The sequence below is a fragment of the Lepidochelys olivacea genome (assembly GCF_965140295.1).
Source record: "Lepidochelys olivacea isolate rLepOli2 genome assembly, chromosome: 3".
Classification (NCBI taxonomy): domain Eukaryota; kingdom Metazoa; phylum Chordata; order Testudines; family Cheloniidae; genus Lepidochelys; species Lepidochelys olivacea.
Window position 1 is genome coordinate 59,976,430 of NC_140413.1, and position 20,109 is coordinate 59,996,538.

The 20,109-nt window shown below is 38.7% G+C and overlaps 1 protein-coding gene across 2 annotated transcripts in view; it reads right to left on the minus strand.

Annotated features, from left to right (window-relative positions):
- Positions 1-5,037: 5,037 nt before the first annotated feature.
- The window catches only part of FILIP1 (filamin A interacting protein 1), a 164,854-nt gene continuing 149,782 nt past the window's right edge, over positions 5,038-20,109 (minus strand). The window contains exons 6-7 of one of the 2 annotated variants that reach the window (XM_084625102.1): positions 15,709-15,766; positions 5,038-5,875 (exon numbers count right to left, since the gene is read on the minus strand). In XM_084625102.1, the coding sequence (XP_084481228.1) occupies positions 5,835-5,875; positions 15,709-15,766 (99 nt within the window). In that variant the 3' untranslated portion in view covers positions 5,038-5,834. Of the gene's footprint in view, positions 5,876-15,458; positions 15,767-20,109 lie in introns of those variants that run through there. The other variant, XM_084625101.1, reaches the window with a different exon arrangement.

The window sequence follows — 20,109 nt, forward strand, 5'->3', positions numbered from 1 at the left end:
GTTCAAGATACTTAGCAGTCCAAAGAAGACTGCTAAGAGTTACAAAGAGATCTCACAAAAGTGCATGACTGGGCAACAAAATGGCAGATGAAATTCAGTGTTGAAAAATGCAAAATAATGCATATTGGAAAACATAGTCCCAACTATACATATAAAATGATGGGGTTTAAATTAGCTGTTACCACTCAAGAAAGAGGTCTTGGCATCATTGTGGCTAGTTTTTTGAAAACATCCACTCAGTGTACAGCGGCAGTCACAGATGCTAATAGAATATTGGGAGTCATTAAGAAAGGAGTAGATAAGACAGAAAATATCATATAGCCTCTATATAAATCCATGATATGGCCCCATCTTGAATACAGCGTGCAGTTCTGGTCACCCTATCTCAAAAAAGATATATTGGAATTGGGAAAAGTACAGAAACAGGCAACAAAAATGATTAGGGATATGGAACAATTTCCATATGAGGAGAGATTAATAAGACTGACTTTTCAGCTTGGAAAAGATGACTAAGGGGGGCTATTATAGAGGTCTATAAAGTCATGACTGGTGTGGAGAAAGTAAATAAGGAAACGTTACTTACTCTTCATATAACATAGGAACTAGGGATCACCCAAAGAAATGAGTAGGCAGCAGGTTTAAAACAAAAGGAAGGATTTCTTCACACAAGGCACAGTCAACCTATGGAACTCTTTGCCAGAGTATGTTGTGAGGTCCAAAATTGAGGGTTCAAAAAAGAACTAGATAAGTTCATGGACGAAAGGCCCATCAATGGCTTTTAGCAAGGATGGGTAGTGATGCAAAACCATACTCTGAAGTTTCCCAAAGCTGGGAAATAGGTGACAGGATGGATCACTTGATGATTACCTGTTCTGTTCATTCCCTCTGAAGCACTTGGCATTGGCCACTGTTGGAAGATAGGATATTGACCTAGATGGATGATTGGTCTGATCCAGTATGGCTATTCTTAGGTTCTGCAAGAATTTATTCCATCACATTGTGAACTTCTTTATTGCAACAAAGCTATAATAAATAATTAATATTCATTAATAATTAACGTGATCATTTATATTATATATGAATAATTAAAGCTATAATTAATATTCATCAAAATAAAACTTGAACTTAGTAGATACAACTGTATGCTGTTAAACCAACTGAAGTATAATATAAAATATCCAAACACTGCTGAAGAATAAAAGTTATCTAGCTTTCGTAAAATACTTGAAATTTATGAACCTACAACGTTCTTTTAAGTAAAACAAACATTAATACAAAATCAATTATTTAAAAAATGTCAACATTGACAAATAGACAAAAACCAGGGAATTCACAGTTGAAGATGGAGTGGTCAATGCACCTACGTTAATTTTCTGATTAGTAGTTTCTGATTTTATACAATAAATATGCTAATTTTACTTCCCCTTTAAGTCCAATGCTGTCCTGAGAGACATCAATTGTAAAACTGCTATTGACTTTAACAGGAAGATTTGTGTTTGTAGAACTGAAGAGTTTAGTTCACTCCCATCCCACCTCAAAAATTAAGTATATTAAAAAAAAAAAACTTGAACCATTATATTTCCTCACGTAAAGCCATGTTAACAATTATTTAAAGGATCTGACTGACTATAGGGGCTTCTAAAGAAGATCATGTTCTTCACCAATTTTTCATTTTTTAATATTGTTGCTATTTATGGATTCAGTGTGGCATGTACATGGCTTCATCTGAAAACATCATGATTATTTCCTTTAAAAAGTGCATGGATAGAAAAATCATTTTTTTAGTATATTTTAATAGACTTCTTTCAACGTACCCCAAAACAGACTAATTTTTCATATTTTGAAGTCAGGATTCAAATCTGAATTAGGTTGCTTTTGAAGTCACTAATACTAATTCACAGAAAGTTAAAGTTACCCTCCATATGAAGACTCTTTGCACAGGTGTGATTTTCAACCAGAAGGTATTTGTTGTTTTAGAGCTGCTTGCAACATGCCAGTTCAGTCAAACTTTATAATTCCACTCCATATAGAAAAGCAAAAATAGTACCTATCTATATGGTGTTTTATTTTGGCCAGTGCTCTCAGTCTCCCTCTTAGATAATTAAGACAAAAAGAAAAGGAGGACTTGTGGCACCTTAGAGACTAACCAATTTATTAGAGCATAAGCTTTCGTGAGCTACAGCTCACTTCCTCAGATGCATATCGTGGAGACTGCAGCAGGCTTTATATATACACAGAGAATATGAAACAATACCTATTCCCACCCCACTGTCCTGCTGGTAATAGCTTATCTAAAGTGATTTCCAGCACAAATCCAGGTTTTCTCACCCTCCACCCCCCCACACAAATTCACTCTCCTGCTGGTGATAGCCCATCCAAAGTGACAACTCTTTACACAATGTGCATGACAATCAAGCTGGGCTATTTCCTGCATAAATCCAGGTTCTCACATCCCCCCACCCCCATACACACACAAACTCACTCTCCTGCTGGTAATAGCTCATCCAAACTGACCACTCTTCAAGTTAAAATCCAAGTTAAACCAGAACATCTGGGGGGGTAGGAAAAAACAAGAGGAAACAGGCTACCTTGCATAATGACTTAGCCACTCCAAGTCTCTATTTAAGCCTAAATTAATAGTATCCAATTTGCAAATGAATTCCAATTCAGCAGTTTCTCGCTGGAGTCTGGATTTGAAGTTTATTTGAAGTCAAATAGAGACTTGGAGTGGCTAAGTCATTATGCAAGGTAGCCTGTTTCCTCTTGTTTTTTCCTACCCCCCCCCCCCCAAGATGTTCTGGTTTAACTTGGATTTTAACTTGAAGAGTGGTCAGTTTGGATGAGCTATTACCAGCAGGAGAGTGAGTTTGTGTGTGTATGGGGGTGGGGGGATGTGAGAACCTGGATTTATGCAGGAAATAGCCCAGCTTGATTGTCATGCACATTGTGTAAAGAGTTGTCACTTTGGATGGGCTATCACCAGCAGGAGAGTGAATTTGTGTGGGGGGGTGGAGGGTGAGAAAACCTGGATTTGTGCTGGAAATCACTTTAGATAAGCTATTACCAGCAGGACAGTGGGGTGGGAATAGGTATTGTTTCATATTCTCTGTGTATATATAAAGCCTGCTGCAGTCTCCACGATATGCATCTGAGGAAGTGAGCTGTAGCTCACGAAAGCTTATGCTCTAATAAATTGGTTAGTCTCTAAGGTGCCACAAGTCCTCCTTTTCTTTTTGCGAATACAGACTAACACGGCTGCTACTCTGAAACCTATAATTAAGACAGTTCATCCAAAATACTTTTAAAAACGGATTAGGATAAAATAAACTATAACTGCATTTCTGTTAAACACCAGCTTAACTTTTTAAACTTTTAAAAGTGTGAGTATGGAGTGGTCGGACTGGGGGGCAAGTGTTCCTAAAAACAAAAGCAAAATGTTTCTTCACACATCCCATAACTAGATTTTTTGTTAATCCAGATAGAGCAGAAAGAAAAACTCATTCTACTGTTACTGAGACATTAATGCTATTTTTAAACCCAGAGAAAGGATTTCAGTAGTGTTGCGTTACATTTCACATAGCTGTCAGGTTCATTATAGATTAAGTCAAACCAGTTCTTATCCCAGATGATTATTCATTCACAGGTAATGTTTTTTAAGGCAGTGGGCTTGGTTCATCATTATGTAAATTCCCATTTTGTGCTGTTGTAACTTCATAGACATCAATGGCACATAAGTGGGTCTGATTCACCAGTCTTACTCCAGTTTTACACAGGAAGTCAATATTCCTCAGTCTGTGTAAGGAAATTGAAATATGCTATGTAAATTCTGGATGTCATTATAACTTTCCCATATTGATTACTATATCAGCACTTTATACCCAGTGAAAGTGAATTCTATATAAAAAGTTTATACAAAACAAAATAATATTAGGATTTCAGGAAACTTGGACCCAAGCTGTCACACAAAACTGATTTTTAAAATGCTGTCAATAAGATATACAAGGGAAAAGCATGCTCCTGCTATTCTGCAGCTGTCAAATTTGCTGCAGAATTCCCCCCGCCCCAGCCTTGCTGCAGAATTGTACTCCAGAATAAAGTTTTGCCTTTAAAAAAAAAAAAAATTCCAGTTTCAATTGTTGTGAAACAACCTTGCAAAGATGATTTGAATGACTATAAACCAAATGTAATGTTAACGTCTCAGGTCTGCAGACAGCCTGATGGGTTATCTGCTTCTTAAAATCTCAGTGAGATGTTAACATCTACTTATGACAAATTTAAAATGTCGTAATTGTTAACTATTTCACTTCTGATCATTTCAGCAAAAAGGACTCATTAATATGCTTATCCCACAATCTCAAGCCACCTCCCCAGATGCCCCAATAGTCCTGCATTCAGTTGCCAAATCTTCCAGTTTTCCCTGGCAGCTTTACAGTACCGTTATACACTAATAATACAAAAGTCTGCAGCAACTGAAAATGTGGGGAAAATTTAAAATAAAATGAATTTATTATAAAAAATAAATAGCAGGAGGGATACCATACAGGTTCTATTCAATTTCATATATAATTCATTTAAAAATCAATTTTTAATTCAAATGTAGCTGCCACAGAATTCTCATTATGCTTCTTCAGAATGCAGCATCAATCATCGAAGGGCCACTGTTCTAAAATTTAAGTGCACATTGCAGTGGCATACATGGGGTCTTGTTTTATGATCATTTGGCCATCTTTACAATACAGTTTCCTTATACTTATATAGATGTGATATTTGATAGCATAGTGAAAACTCAAAGTTAGAAACAGTGGCATCATTAAATTTGCCAGATGATAGATCTTTCTTTATAGCACTGACAATATCTGGATGCATATAGTGTGCACTGTGATATTGTAATGAAATACCAGCCTAAAGATGGCAACTACAAAAACCATACAATTCCTTTTTTATCAGTAGTACTTACTATAAAATAAAACAAACAAGATTAACTTCAACACTGTCAGCCTTATGACATTTGTGGCATAATCCAAACACTTTGTTACATTTGTATTCTTGTGAAGATTTATTTGTTACAGTGTGAAGAAAATTGACTTTTTTCAGTACAGGCAGAAGTAAAAACACATTGTAAAATAATAATAATAATAATCACAGCTTAGTGAAAACTGGTTTACAATGTTTAAAAATAATCTTTAAAATCAGGTAGTACTTCAGGGCTTTGGTTTGTTAGTACTCAGTTTTATGCTGAATCTCTGCACAGTGCAAGAAAAATTCTATACCAGTATACCCTTTATGGCAGTCCTTTGAGCATTTAGTCTCATAGTCATATGGTGGCAGGAAAATGTGTTGCATACTTCTGTTAAAAATAAAGAAAGCACTGTTCAGATTAAAATTTAAATGTTCTTTCCTGTCTTTAATACAAAAATATCAATCAACACTAAGAATTTTGACAGTGTATTCTACAAATTAACATGCCATGGACAGTAGCGTTTGGAAGGTTTGGGGAAAGTTACATTAAAGTGTTTTATAAAAATAAATTATATGGCAAACACCACCAAACAAAATCAAGTAGGTGCCTTAGGCTTTGCGAAATAAGAGTAACATTCAGTGGGCACCATAACTGCTTTTCTCTTTCTCTACATATTTTCAAAATATCAACAAGGCCATTATTTTTAAAAACTCTACAAATAATCATAATAATCCAATGGAAGCAGTAAAAAACTTCTGTCAGTGATCAGTAGCGCAGGAGACCATGGTGATAGTGGTAGAGGGCTTCAACAGTGATCCATCCAACTGGTGTGGAGAGGAAGTGCACACATATAGAATACATTGGGTATGGTATCTCATCTAGAGTTCATGCGTAACTGATGAATGATGACACTTTCTAAGAGAGAAGAGCAAAACATTTGCTATTACATAATTGGAAATACAGGTAATTTTTAATAAAGTTAATAGAACTTAGCATTTATATCGTGCTTTTTTTATCTTCAGAGATTCTTAACGATTTTAATTAAACATCACAACACTCCTTGGAGGTAGCTATTATTCCCATATAAAGATGGAAGACTGAGATTGAGAAGAAATGTCCTGGTCCGTGCTACAGAGGGAGTCTGGGTTAGAGCCAGCATTAGAACTCAGAAGTCTGAGACTCCAAGTTCAAAGTTCAATCTCTCTGTCATTATACACAAAAAGTAATTCAACTAAAATATGTCTATAAAATGTGCATATTGACTGTCTCTCCCCTCTTCTTCATAGGTTGATTGTCCTCTTAAGCACAGTTCATGTAAAGATTTACATGCAAAATTACTTTACATACTCCTTAGTCCCACTGAAGTCACTGAACTACTCACATGTTTAAAGACTTGCTTGCATGCTCAATTTTAAGGATGCAAGTAGTCTAAATGACTTAAATGGGACCACTCACATAGTGAAATCCTGGCCCTACTGAAGTCAATGGTACTTTTCCCATTGACTTCAACAGAACCAGGATTTCACACATAATGTATAAAGCTATGTGTAGACTTTGCAAGATCAGAGCTTACATTTGTACTGTGCTAACATAAGAGGTCCTTGATCCTGATCAGTCTTTTGGTAGTACCACAACAAATATTAAATAATTAACTGTCCTATGGTCTAAAGTAATGTGTTTCCATTGCGCACAAGATGATATTTACTAAATTGGAGTTTAACCATAAATGTAAATTTCAATATGCAGTGCAGCTTTAAAGAAACAATTTTTGTGGGCTTTAAATGATAAAATTGCAATCAGACATTTGAAATGTAGTATGATGTGCCTTCCAAAAGCATTTATTTCTATAGTTGAAACTTCTTATATAACTATGTGATTGTCTTCCCCTCCTCGTTTTCAAAAGCCATTTACAAGATACGCAAAATATAAATTCAGTGTATCCTTACCACTTTTATTAACATGTGCCTGTGCTTCACCTTTCAAAAAAAATGTGTTTGTATAATGTTTGATTGTGGGAGTTGTACAATATCGTGATTTTAAAACAGAAAAAATGTTCAAATATTTCATTTACTCTTTATGCCAGAACCTTACCACTAGATGGCATATTTTCATTATTTTACTCATATGGATAAAACAAGGCTAAGACAACAATTAGGAGAATGTGGGAACATAAGTGAAACAATGGAATTTCCCAATCAACTGTATTCCTCTACATTTAATTTACCATTTACATAAGGTTTTTCCATCCATACATGTCTATATTTCCTCCCACATTTGAATAATGAACATACAAGAATCATAAACTGTATTAAAAGTTAACCTTCTCCACCAATGCAGTTTTATAACTTCAGGTTCTTGGAGAATATGAAGCAAGGTAAAAGCTGTATTTGCTTAACATCAAATTTTACTCATTTCCAAACACATCTGGAGTCACATGAGCTTATTTTAAGAAAATGGTTCTTAATATCCAGTATATACATTATATGTTTATACACAGAGTTTGAAGACAAAAATTTACAATTTAAAAACAAAAATTTGGTAGGCAGAAAATGTCTTCTTCCTTGTACAGGTCCAATTTAATAACTGAACAGTGTAACTATAGTAAGGTTTCAAAATTAAAGTCTTGCTCTTATAGACCAAACATAACAAGTATGCAGGAGGAGGTCAGAGACTAGAGAGGATTAAGAATTCATACATTGTGTATGCTTCCATTATTCATGTGTTCACTAATTTCTCTTACACCTCACCCCTTCTAACATTTGACTTTGTAGTAATGTATGTATTCTTGCTATTAAAATAGATGTCCAAAGAGGTGTTTGTCTAAAATTTTCATAGGGTATAGCGATGGCCAAACTTACTGACACTCTGAGCCGCATACAACAATCTTCAGAAATTGGGGAGCCGGGGTGCACCTGCTGAGCCCTGTGTATCTGCCACGCCTTGGGGCTTCAGCCCGCTCCTGCTGAGCCCTGAGTCCCAGTAGGTGCACCCCATGGGGCTGAAGTCCCAAGACCCCCCTCCTCACTGGACAAAAGCCCCTACCCCATCACCCTGCTGCAAGGTAGAGGTCCCAACGTCCCCTCATGCCCCGTCTGGTAGGTGGAAAAGGGAGGGCCTGGAGGGGCTCCATGAGACACACTTTAATTGTAAAAGAGCCACATGCAGCTTGCGAGGCATGGTTTGACCACCCCTGATATATTCTGGCACAGTGAGTAGGAATAATCTGGCAATGGCTAGAGAGAGTGCTTCTGGGACTATAAATTTTACAGCTTCCATGAGCTATAGATTTACTTAAAGAAACAAAACTTAATTAATTTACTCTAATGAAAAAATTAAATGAAGACATCTGTATGGATAGGAGCAAATTCAGATTTAAATTATATTGGTATAAATCAGAGGTCGTTGTAGTTATTTGCATTTACACTTGTAAAGGAGTTTAGAATCTGGCCCATAGCGAACAATTTGCATAAAGTCTCACCAATTCTGATAATAAAAGCAAATCACCTGACATTTTAACATTTGAAATATAAATTAAATTTCTTTTTACAATTTACATGAATGGATAAAACCAAATTATACAAAAAGATGTACTGGAGACAATGTAAGTCCCAGTGACAAAAGTGGAACATCATGTACCAATGTAACTATTTCTGAACTTTTAAAATCATGTTCAGAAGAGTTTTTAATATGGGGAGTTGCTCATACTTCTATCTTGCAAGAAGCCAAAAAATAAAATAAAATAAATCCACACATGGTCCTACATGGTGTTGTTCCTGCAGCTGATAGCTCCCAATTTGAAAGTAGTTAACCCTTTCCAAAAAGCCAAAGAAGAGCAGAGACCAAGTAGTAAGATAGTTTCAAAGTGAAGTCAACATCTATAATGACAAATGTTAGAAAGAGCTCTGTCTGGGAGAGCTCAGTTGAAGGGAATGAGAATTACTCACACAGATGGAAGAGAAAAACATTCCCCTAAATGAGAACAAGTTTAAAAGATGAGCTCATCGAAATCACTGCCAGCACACTACAGGTTTCAAACTGACTTAGTGATGTCAGCAACTGATATGCGATAGGAACATATAATTGGTCTGAAAACCATCCTTATTATTGTAGCCGGTGTTGAAAACATGAAACATGGTAGGACAGTAGCCTTCCCTCTTTAAAGATGTGCTCTTGAAATTCTGACCAGTCACCGAACATTAGTGTTAACCTTGAGAGGATCTGAAAACACGTTTAATATGTTTTAGGTAATAATCTGGTATTTAGTCTATAATGCTAAACCAATGCTGTTTTAGAGATTATGCACATGATATTAATCCCCAAGTAAGTGGTTTAAAGTTTAAATACTGTCATGTACATTCTGTATGGTCATATTTATAAAAGTCACAAAATGTTATTTGCTTTTTTAATAACAGTGAAGGACTGTGATCACAAAATGAAAAGAGTAAACAACTAAAGATCAAGGTGGCCATAAGAAGTCAAGATATTGGTTGCTTAGCATATTTTAAAAACGAAAGAAACCCTTTAGACTAGAGCTTGCATGTCATTATGAACCAAGTTCTGCAACCTCTCTCACACTGAGCAGCACTTAGATCAGTATTTCTGTTTATGGCCATGAGACAATTCACATGAGCAAGCTGTACTTAGTATGAGTAAGGGTGACAGCATCTGGCCCCATATAATCCAGTAGAAAACTTGTGTTAACGATCAGATTTAAAATCAAATACAGGGAAATTCAGTTAGGGAGGTTACTCTGTCCTTAACTCCACACATAGATGCTGAAACACTTTTGTGATGTAACCTGACTCATTGTTCTGTGACTTTTCTCACAGACATAGTTATTGTAACAGTCATGCTTCTTTCACTAGACAACGTTTTTAAGGTGCTGAGTGACTTATCTTATTGTAGTCAGTAACTAGATTGCTATCTTCAGAGGAAAAGGCACTCTGAACTGTATGATCAAGATAGCTAAGATTCAACTTTTTAAGACTTTTGTGCTATAAGGTTGGTTTTTGTTGTTTTTTTTTTGCAATTCCCTCCTTGCCCATTCTCTACTTAAAGTAGCAAACTTCAGGTAAATGAAAACATATTACAAAATGCTGAACTCACCTAATTTTTTAACCAAAGATATACACTAAACTTAAAACAGATATTCATAAGTACTTAGAGGCATACAGTTTTCTCCAGTTTATACAAAATATTTCATTTCCATGAACCTCCAATAAACTCTTATACGTCAATATTTAGTAAATAATTTACATTACCCTTTGGCTTACATCAACCCTTACACTTTATCTTTCTTTCCTTTTGAGAACCTTTGTAAATTGTGACCTGCCCTCTTCTTGCTAATATTTAAACAAGATTAGTATGTTTTCAGGGTCTTTTCCTACCAATATTCACAAGTTGTTATTTTTTGTTTGTTTGTGGGGTTTTTTTTCCAGATTAGTTTCAGAAACACCCTTTTGACTGATTCTGATTCCTTGACCTTTTGCTAGGTTGGCTGTGGATCAGAGATTTTTCTCTGGTCTGGTCCTGGCAGTGGGATCTGCTAGTGAATCCTCAAAATACTAGTCTGACTTGTCAATTCTGTTGCTGCATTCCTTCTCACATACCCTGATAACTCCACAAGTGTTAGTTCTAGTTTGCCTCTCCAATTCTAGGTGTGCTGTGGTGGCACTGGATATCCAGTTCCATCTGATGGTTTCTTCTTCAGATAAAGTAGTCTCTCAAATCCCATCCAAAAGAGATGCTGCTTTCAAACGCAGGCACATTTGGACTATTGTCCCATATATATAATCACGTAAGTTAGGAAGACCTAGTTTCTTTTTAAAAGCTATGAAAAAGAAGGCTTAAGCCATCTATAGTTCATTACTGCATCATGCCACATTACCAGGAGGCTCATCTACTTTGCAGCATTTAAAATTACTGTTTTTAACTGAGTGGAAGCTTTGGTTTAGCTCCGCATTTAGTGTGATAATGAACTTTTAGCTTCATGTTATTATGTTTAGAACGTCTGTTGAAAAAGCTCTGATACATTAGAAATAATAATAAGAACTCACTAATGATTAATTGACAAATTGAGGTATGGGTCATTTATTGCGCATAACAATTAGCTGGAAAGAGTTGATGCACTTCTGGTCATTAACTCACAAGTTCCCAAGAAGAAGCTCCAAGTTTGGTTCTGCTATTAGAGAAATTATATATATATAAAGTCATGAGTCTGTTTTTCAGATGTCCTAACACCTACATTTCCAAAGTTAATTGGAGATGCATGTTAATGGAAGATGCTTGAGGATTTGTGAAAATCAGAATCAATATTTTTGTGATGGTTTCAGAGTAGCAGCCGTGTTAGTCTGTATTCGCAAAAAGAAAAGGAGTACTTGTGGCACCATAGAGACTAACAAATTTATTTGAGCATAAGCTTTCGTGAGCTACAGCTCACTTCATTGGATGCATTCAGTGGAAAATACAGTGGGGAGATTTATATACATAGAGAACATGAAACAATGGGTGTTACCATACACACTGTAACGAGAGTGATCACTTAAGAGGAGCTATTACCAGCAGGAGAGCAGGGGCGGAAGTCAGTGGTGACAATCCTGATTGTCTGGCTATGTAGACTCCCTCCTCAGGCCCTACGCTACCAGCACTCCCAGCTATCTTTGAGACACCACTGACTTCCTGAGGAAACTACAGTCCATCAGTGATCTTCCTGAAAACACCATCCTAGCCACTATGGATGTAGAAGCCCGCTACACCAACATTCCACACAAAGATGGACTACAAGCCATCAAGAACAGTTTCCCCGATAATGTCACGGCAAACCTGGTGGCTGAACTTTGTGACTTTGTCCTCACCCATAACTACTTCACATTTGAGGACAGTGTAGACCTTCAAATCAGCGGCACTGCTATGGGTACCCGCATGGCCCCACAGTATGCCAACATTTTTATGGCTGACTTAGAACAATGCTTCCTAATGCCCCTACTCTACTTGCACTACATTGATGACATCTTCATCATCTGGACCAATGGAAAAGAAGCCCTGGAGGAATTCCACCATGATATCAACAATTTCCATCCCACCATCAACCTCAGCCTGGACCAGTCCACACAAGAGATCCACTTCCTGGACACTATGGTGCTAATAAGTGATAGTCACATAAACACTACCCTATACCGGAAACCTACTGACCACTATGCCTACCTACGTGCCTCCAGCTTTCACCCAGACCACACCACATGATCCATTGTCTACAGCCAAGCTCTACGATACAACCGCATTTGCTCCAACCCCTCAGACAGAGACAAACACCTACAAGACCTCTGTCAAGCATTCTTACAACTACAATACCCACCTGCTGAAGTGAAGAAACAGACTGACAGAGCCAGGAGAGTACCCAGAAGTCACCTACTACAGGACAGGCCCAACAAAGAAAATAACAGAACGCCACTAGCCATCACCTTCAGCCCCCAACTAAAACCTCTCCAATGCATCATCAAGGATCTACAACCTATCCTGAAGGATGACCCATCACTCTCACAGATCTTGGGAGACAGGCCAGTCCTTGCTTACAGACAGCCCCCTAACCTGAAACAAATACTCACCAGCAACCACACCACACAACAGAACCACTAACCCAGGAACCTATCCTTGCAACTAAGCCCGTTGCCAACTGTGTCCACATATCTATTCAGGGGACACCATCATAGGGCCTAATCACATCAGCCACACTATCAGAGGCTCATTCACCTGACATCTACCAATGTGATATATGCCATCATGTGTCAGCAATGCCCCTGCCATGTACATTGGTAAAACTGGACAGTCTCTACGTAAAAGAATAAATGGACACAAATCAGACGTCAAGAATTATAACATTCAAAAACCAGTCGGAGAACACTTCAATCTCTCTGGTCACTCGATTACAGACCTAAAAGTTGCACTTCTTCAACAAAAAAAACTTCAAAAACAGACTCCAACGAGAGACTGCTGAATTGGAATTAATTTGCAAACTGGATACAATTAACTTAGGCTTGAATAGAAACTGGGAGTGGATGGGTCATTACACAAAGTAAAACTATTTCCCCATGTTTATTTCCCCCCTCGCACCCCCCACTGTTCCTCAGACATTCTTGTCAGCTGCTGGAAATGGCCCACCTTGATTATCACTACAAAAGGTTCTCTCCCTCCCCCCGCCCCCGCTCTCCTGCTGGTAATAGCTCATCTTAAGTGATCACTCTCGTTACAGTGTGTATGGTAACACCCATTGTTTCATGTTCTCTATGTATATAAATCTCCCCACTGTATTTTCCACTGAATGCATCCGATAAAGTGAGCTGTAGCTCACGAAAGCTTATGCTCAAATAAATTTGTTAGTCTCTAAGGTGCCACAAGTACTCCTTTTATTTTTGTGATGTTCATCAGAAGGACATGTTGTGCATGAAAGAAGAATAAGAATGCCTTCAAGATAGTGAGGCTGGGGTAAGCTCTCTAACAGAAATATCTAGATCTTTAATAGGGTAGCAGCCAAAAGTATGGATTAAGGATAAACACATTTTTGTTGCCCTTCACCGACAGACTCATCTTTCAACCTCTCCTTCACAAGAGAAACTAATCCCCCAATCCCTTGGTTCATTGCATTGACCCTGTACATCCTATTAACTGAATTTGCTTCCTTCAGCCACTTAACTTCTTCACTTCGCATTCTCCCTCCCATTCATTTTGAGTTACACTTGTATTCTTCATGCTGCATCAGTCATCTTCCTTTCTCTTCTCTCCTCCAGCAAGGGAACCCATAGTTGTGGGACTCTTAATAGCTCATTCAAATGGTTGAATCATTATATATTTTTAAAATGCACCCCTGGCCGAGTTACTTCAACCCGTAGTTCCTTTATTGTATCTTACTTGTGTGGAAATTGAGTTTCCTGGGGAAATTCCCTTGACAATTATGGTGCTAACAAACAAAATAATGACATCAATCATTTGCATCCACACCCATTTCCATGCTGAAATATTTCCTTAAAACATGCTAAAAAAAACACAAATGGAAAAAATGCAAATACTTCAGTATAACCAGAACAAAACAGAACACAAACTGGTATGCCATAGCACTGTAAACTGGGTCTGTATTTGAGATAAACACGTACCAAACTTCAGGGAACACACTGGAATTCAGGGTAAGTTGGGTGCAAAGCCTTCTGTCCCCTACCCTCTGTATCTGAGCAGAGTTCTCCATCAATTACTTTGCACCATTAACTGTCTGTATTAAGGACTGTTCTAAGACAGAAGAACTCTAGATAGCTGAAGTCAAATTACAGCACACTTTCTAATTATGGGCCTGATCCAAAGTAAACTGAAGTCAATGGCCTTGTCTACACTACCACGGTAAATCAATCTAAGGGTATGTCTATACTACCCGCCGGATCGGCGGGCAGTGATCAATCCAGCGGGGGTTGATTTATCGCGTCTAGTCTAAATCAATCCCCGAGCACTCTCCCGTCGACTCCTGTACTCCACCGCTGCAAGAGGCGCAGTCAGAGTCGACGGGGGAGCGGCAGCAGTCAACTCACCGCAGTGAAGATACCGCGGTGAGTAGGACTAAGTACGTCGACTTCAGCTACATTATTCACGTAGCTGAAGTTGGGTAACTTAGATCGATCTCCCCTCTGCCCCCGCCAGTGTAGACCAGGCCATAGTTACACTACTTAGTTACCTGAATAACGTAACTGAAATTGACATAGCTAGACCCACTTATCGCGGTATCTACACTGCGCTGTGTTGATGGGCGACGCTCTCCTGCCGACTTACCTTACTCTTCTCGAGGAGCTGGAGTACAGGAGCCAATGGGAGAGCACTCTGCCATTGACTTAGCAAGTCTTCTCCAGACCCTCTAAATCGACACTGCTGCATTGCTCACAGCAGTGCCGATCTAGCCGAAAGTATAGACAAGCCCAAAGAAAGTAATTCCATTGACTTCCATGGGTTTTGGATCAGGCCCAAATGGTGGCTGTAACAAAAAATCAATTAGATCAGAGCTTTCCAAAGTGTAGTCTGTGAATCGCTGCTGATCCATAGAGAGATGGCTGGTCACATGGTGCTGGCTCTTCCTCTTTGTTTTTCTAGCTATGAGACTTCTTTAAAAGAGACCTAAAAATACATAGCTTTTCTAGCTTTACTTCTCTAGGCAAGCAATGCTTTAGTTGTCTCAGGAATGTTAAGTGATCATGAAAAAGGAGGGAAAGTGGTCTATTTGATTGTGAGTGAGATGGAAGGTGGTCCCATGAGACAATTTCTTAAGAAGTGGCCCACCCTATCAATACATTCAATAACCCAGAATTAGATCAATGTATAAGTGAGGCTGCTCAGTCTGATTTCATTGTCTGCAAACATTATCAGCCTCCAAATAGCTTTTTAGCCCAGCATAGAAACAAAATTATATTGTTAAATTAAAGTCAAGACACACACACCTATTAGTTTGTTATGTTAAGTGACAGTTTCAGGACTTAATTAGTAAATGCAAACACCAGCAACTAACAGACAGGGGGTTGATTTCCATGGTAGCAGTAAAACCTGCACAACATACCCCCTTAGCCACTGCCCTCAGCCCTTCCCCCCGCCCAGGGAGGCAGAGCTGCTGGCTGAAGATTTCTTCAGTTCTATTTTCATAGACTGAGTCTCGGCACGAGGCTCGAATTTTGTCACATTTCCTGCTCCTGGGGCTGCCACTACTGGCTTTCCTGCTTTCATACCTTTTGACACAGGAATACGGGTGGGTGTAGGTCTCTGTGATGACCCATCCTGTCCTGTCTGCAAGAGAGAGAAAGGAAAGAAAAAGGATATAATTGTAAGCAAGATTTTTAGGATTTTTTCTTTAACAGATCCTAAATCTGTACAGTTCCTTATTTGTTTCTTCAAATTTTTAAAATATGCCTTGAAGCACCTATCCAGTGCACTGGGCACCACTAATTAAATATATCCACCCCAACCCAGGCTCTCCTTAACAAAGAGAGAGAAAAGATGGACTTTGCAAGCATGCCCAGAAGGTTAACAAATCTAGGCTCTTGTGTACTAGTGGTGGGGAGCAAGTTCCAAAATGACGTACCCCTCACAAGGAATGCCCTGCCACGCAGCTCCCTTTCACTTTTCTTGGGAGGGTCCCAGTTTGAGTGCCTCGGTTACTCTCAGCAGTGGCAGAAAATCACTATCTAGGGCAACCAGGTCACTTTGGGCACCGAAATTATTTAATTAGTATTCAACTTTTGAATCAGGGCATCTCCTTTGGTATAAGGATGATTGTCCTCTTTGCAGCATATTTAAATATTAGTGGCATGAAACAAAACGAAACGGTGAAGAAGACACTTCGTACCAGAACAGTTACTGCACAATGGTGAATATCATTCTAGAGACGGACCCAAAATGCAGAGGTCAGATCCAGACTTTAGTTTTCTGGTGTTCAGATCCAGTATTTTGGGTTGGCTCATTAGAGATGGGGATCAGGTACAAAGCTCTGGATCCATACTTTCCTAAAGTTTGGAGCCATTCAGATCCAGGGAATTGGCCTACTCTTTTATTTTTGAGAAAAAGAGAGGAAAAGGAGAGAAAGTCTCTACTCTCTCACCTACATTAATGTAGACAAGACCAGCACCTCTACAGGAAGAGATGGACTAGAAACCTAATAGGTCTTTACTATTTCCTGTTCCTCTGACAGGCCAATGCATTCTGCAGCAAAAGAATTTGAAAGCCATTTTTTGCCATAGAACTATAGGCCAGAATCTAATCATCATGTAGAGAAAACGTGCATAGCCTTCCTTCATGGTTGAGAACAAAACATAATGCAAGTGTAAACTGATGCAGCATTGCACATCCATTGCCCTATTTATCTCAGTGGGCTGTTAAATTTGAAGCTTAATTAACAATATTAACTGCTTCACCACTGATCATTTTAAACAGAAAAAAAAAATTAGTTATTGTCCTAATCCCAAACTCCCAGAACACCTCCTCAGGTTCCAGAAGTCCCAGCTATCCTCCACCTAGAGGCTAAAATACTTCCAGGTTCCCTGACAATTTCTACATAGTAATTTTGCAGTGTGAAGACCAAGTCAGCAGCACATTGAAAGCAGCAAATGTGGAAACAACATAAATGAAATTGAGTCAACAAAATAAACAGTGTTGGGGTCACTTTGTTGATTGTAGCATTTAGTTGCACATTACAAACCTTAGTTTAAAATTATCAGATGAATCTGCCACAGAATCTCCTCCCTGCTGCACCAGACTGCAGTAGAATCTAGGACCCCTGCCATAGAGTTTAGTTTCAAGTTGCCATGGAGCACACAGGGTCCTGTTTATACATACAGAGCATTCCAAAAAGGAGGCAAACTACCACCATCCTTACCAGTCAATCAGCGCTCTCCATTACTTAATGTTCCAAGAACAGTACAAAACCACATGCATACACACACAAAATAAAATAAATGAAATCACAATTGGGACATTTGAATACTGACAGACCGATGGGAAGCAAGCCATTTTCAACAATCAAAAGCAGTGTTTACAACAACATTTAAAGGAACTCACATTTTTATGTCAAAACAAGTAAGAACCATGGAACATTGTATGGCACAACATGCAAATACAGTCAACTGGAGTTGGAAAATATGTCAACATACCCTGGAGCCAAAATGACAAACATCCTGCACTCCCTGAAAGCATTCCCCGGTGTGTAAACATACAGCTATTAAATGAAGTAGCTGGAATGTCAGGCATTTCTTGAGTTTTAACGACACGTAAATTATTAACTGAAGATTCTGGCACTCTAGAGTTACTAGTTTCATGTCTAAAACACTCAAAAATCATTTTAAAGTATTTTGACTCTGCCCCACACAGTCCCCAAAGAGGCACACTAACACATCGCTCAGATCATAGCTGACACCAGCTCCACACACAACTCCAAACACATGTTTTCCCTGCTAAGTGAAGGGAAAATTAGCTGTATGCAGGTCTCCACTGTCTGGCCAATGTGACTGAATAAACATGCAGACTGGGCTTCAAACAGCCTCAGCCAGTGCTGGTTCCATGGGCGGGCAAGTGTGGTTGCCTTAGATGCCAACTTCCAAGGTGTGCTGTACCCCTGTGCCGCTTGTATGTCTCTCTCTCTCTCTCTCGCTCCTCCCCTTTGCTGATTGGCCAGCTGTGGTGTTTTCCGGGGTTCAGCTGCTTATGGGGAGCATCTAAAACATTTTTTTGGTGGTTGGGAAAATGGCTAAAGCTGCTTCTGCCTTAACAGTGTCAGTTGTAGAGAACCTACAGTGCTGTCCCTTGGTATCATTTTGCAGGATGCAGTATCCGGTTGGTTCCCTTCTGCCCCGCACGTTTGCAGGTGACTGCATTTTTTTCTGCTTTATGCAAATATACAGCATCAGCCAGAATTTGGCTCTCTAAACTTTTATGAAGTTACAGGACACCTATAACTGCTGCCTCATTAGGACTTGCAGAGTGAAGATAAGCTGTTCTATTCCCAGAAGTACACACTAGTGGAACATTATAGGTACCCAGAACTAAATTTTAATGGAGGAGTAAACACATGCAACTGCCTGGCTATTTATGCCCATAATGGTGGCTCACTGCAGAACAGGCAGACATGACTACAAGTATACTAGTCAAAGTGTTCACAATGAGGATGGTTGGTTAGTTTAAATAAACAGCAGTGATTTGGACTTTTTGAAAGGTTAGCATATTCTTAAGCAGGTTATAACACACATCCTCTTGAGTGTATTTTATTACTATCTGAGAATGGCTATGTCACTTGCACATTATCTCTTGTAACATTTTTTAATATGTGAGTGGCAAAGTGGTACAGAGGGGGCACGAACAGTCATAATGCAATAGAAAATTGAGTCCCAGGCCTGTAAAAATGGCACAGAAGGTGTGTGGAACACACTGATGAGGAAATTACAGGACTGTTAATCATGGATTTTTGCGACTTGCTTGAGTTAGCCAACCACATCAGCACTTCCAAGATAGTGTCTGTAATTTCGTTCAAATTGAGCCTGCTGGAGACACTTATATAGATTTTTGGAAAATAAAAATAGTTAGACAGACTAGAGGGGATGTCAATTAAAAAAAAACAAACCCCTATGTCCTAAATGGCCCAGACATGAAATTACAGCCACCATCTTGGTATTTCACAGCTCAGGGAGGACTCCTAAAAATTACATGCTTGACCCTATAGAAATATCCTCCCTGTATAACTGGTGGTTCTGCAGAGTTTTGTGTCCGCCCCCCCATTTTATACAGTTAAGAAAAAGTTAAAACCATGGCATAAAACAGACAAGATCCAGGAACTTCAGAATTAAATCTCTCACTCTGTTCTTTAAAAAGAAAAGGAGTACTTGTGGCACCTTGAGACTAACCAATTTATTTGAGCATAAGCTTTTGTGAGCTACAGCTCACTTCATTGGATGCATACTGTGGAAAGTGTAGAAGATCTTTTTATACACACAAAGCATGAAAAAATGGGTGTTTACCACTACAAAAGTTTTCTCTCTGGATTTGTGCTGGAAATGGCCCAACTTGATTATCATACACATTGTAAGGAGAGTGATCACTTTAGATAAGCTATTATCAGCAGGAGAGTGGGGTGGGGGGAGAGAAAACCTTTTGTAGTAGTAAACACCCATTTTTTCATGCTTTGTGGGTATAAAAAGATCTTCTACACTTTCCACAGTATGCATCCGATGAAGTGAGCTGTAGCTCACAAAAGCTTACGCTCAAATAAATTGGTTAGTCTCTAAGGTGCCACAAGTACTCCTTTTCTTTTTGCGAATACAGACTAACACGGCTGTTACTCTGAAACTCTGTTCTTTATTCACCCCACTGGGTATTGTATTGCTACGTACATCATATCAATTAGTTGAGAACTATACACTAGCTAAGCACAATGGACTAAGTTAAGAACTGACACCTACAAAAAATAGAAGCAGGGTTTCTCTCTGCATTGCCCCCTCTTTCTCTCTGTCCACCTCCCCCAACCACCATAGGAAAGTTTACAGCACCATCATTCTCTCATTTCCTACAGCTTTGCAAGAGCTTCCTCATAAGGCTCACCTCAAGTGATTATAATGAGACAATGCCAAAATGGACCATTTAAAATA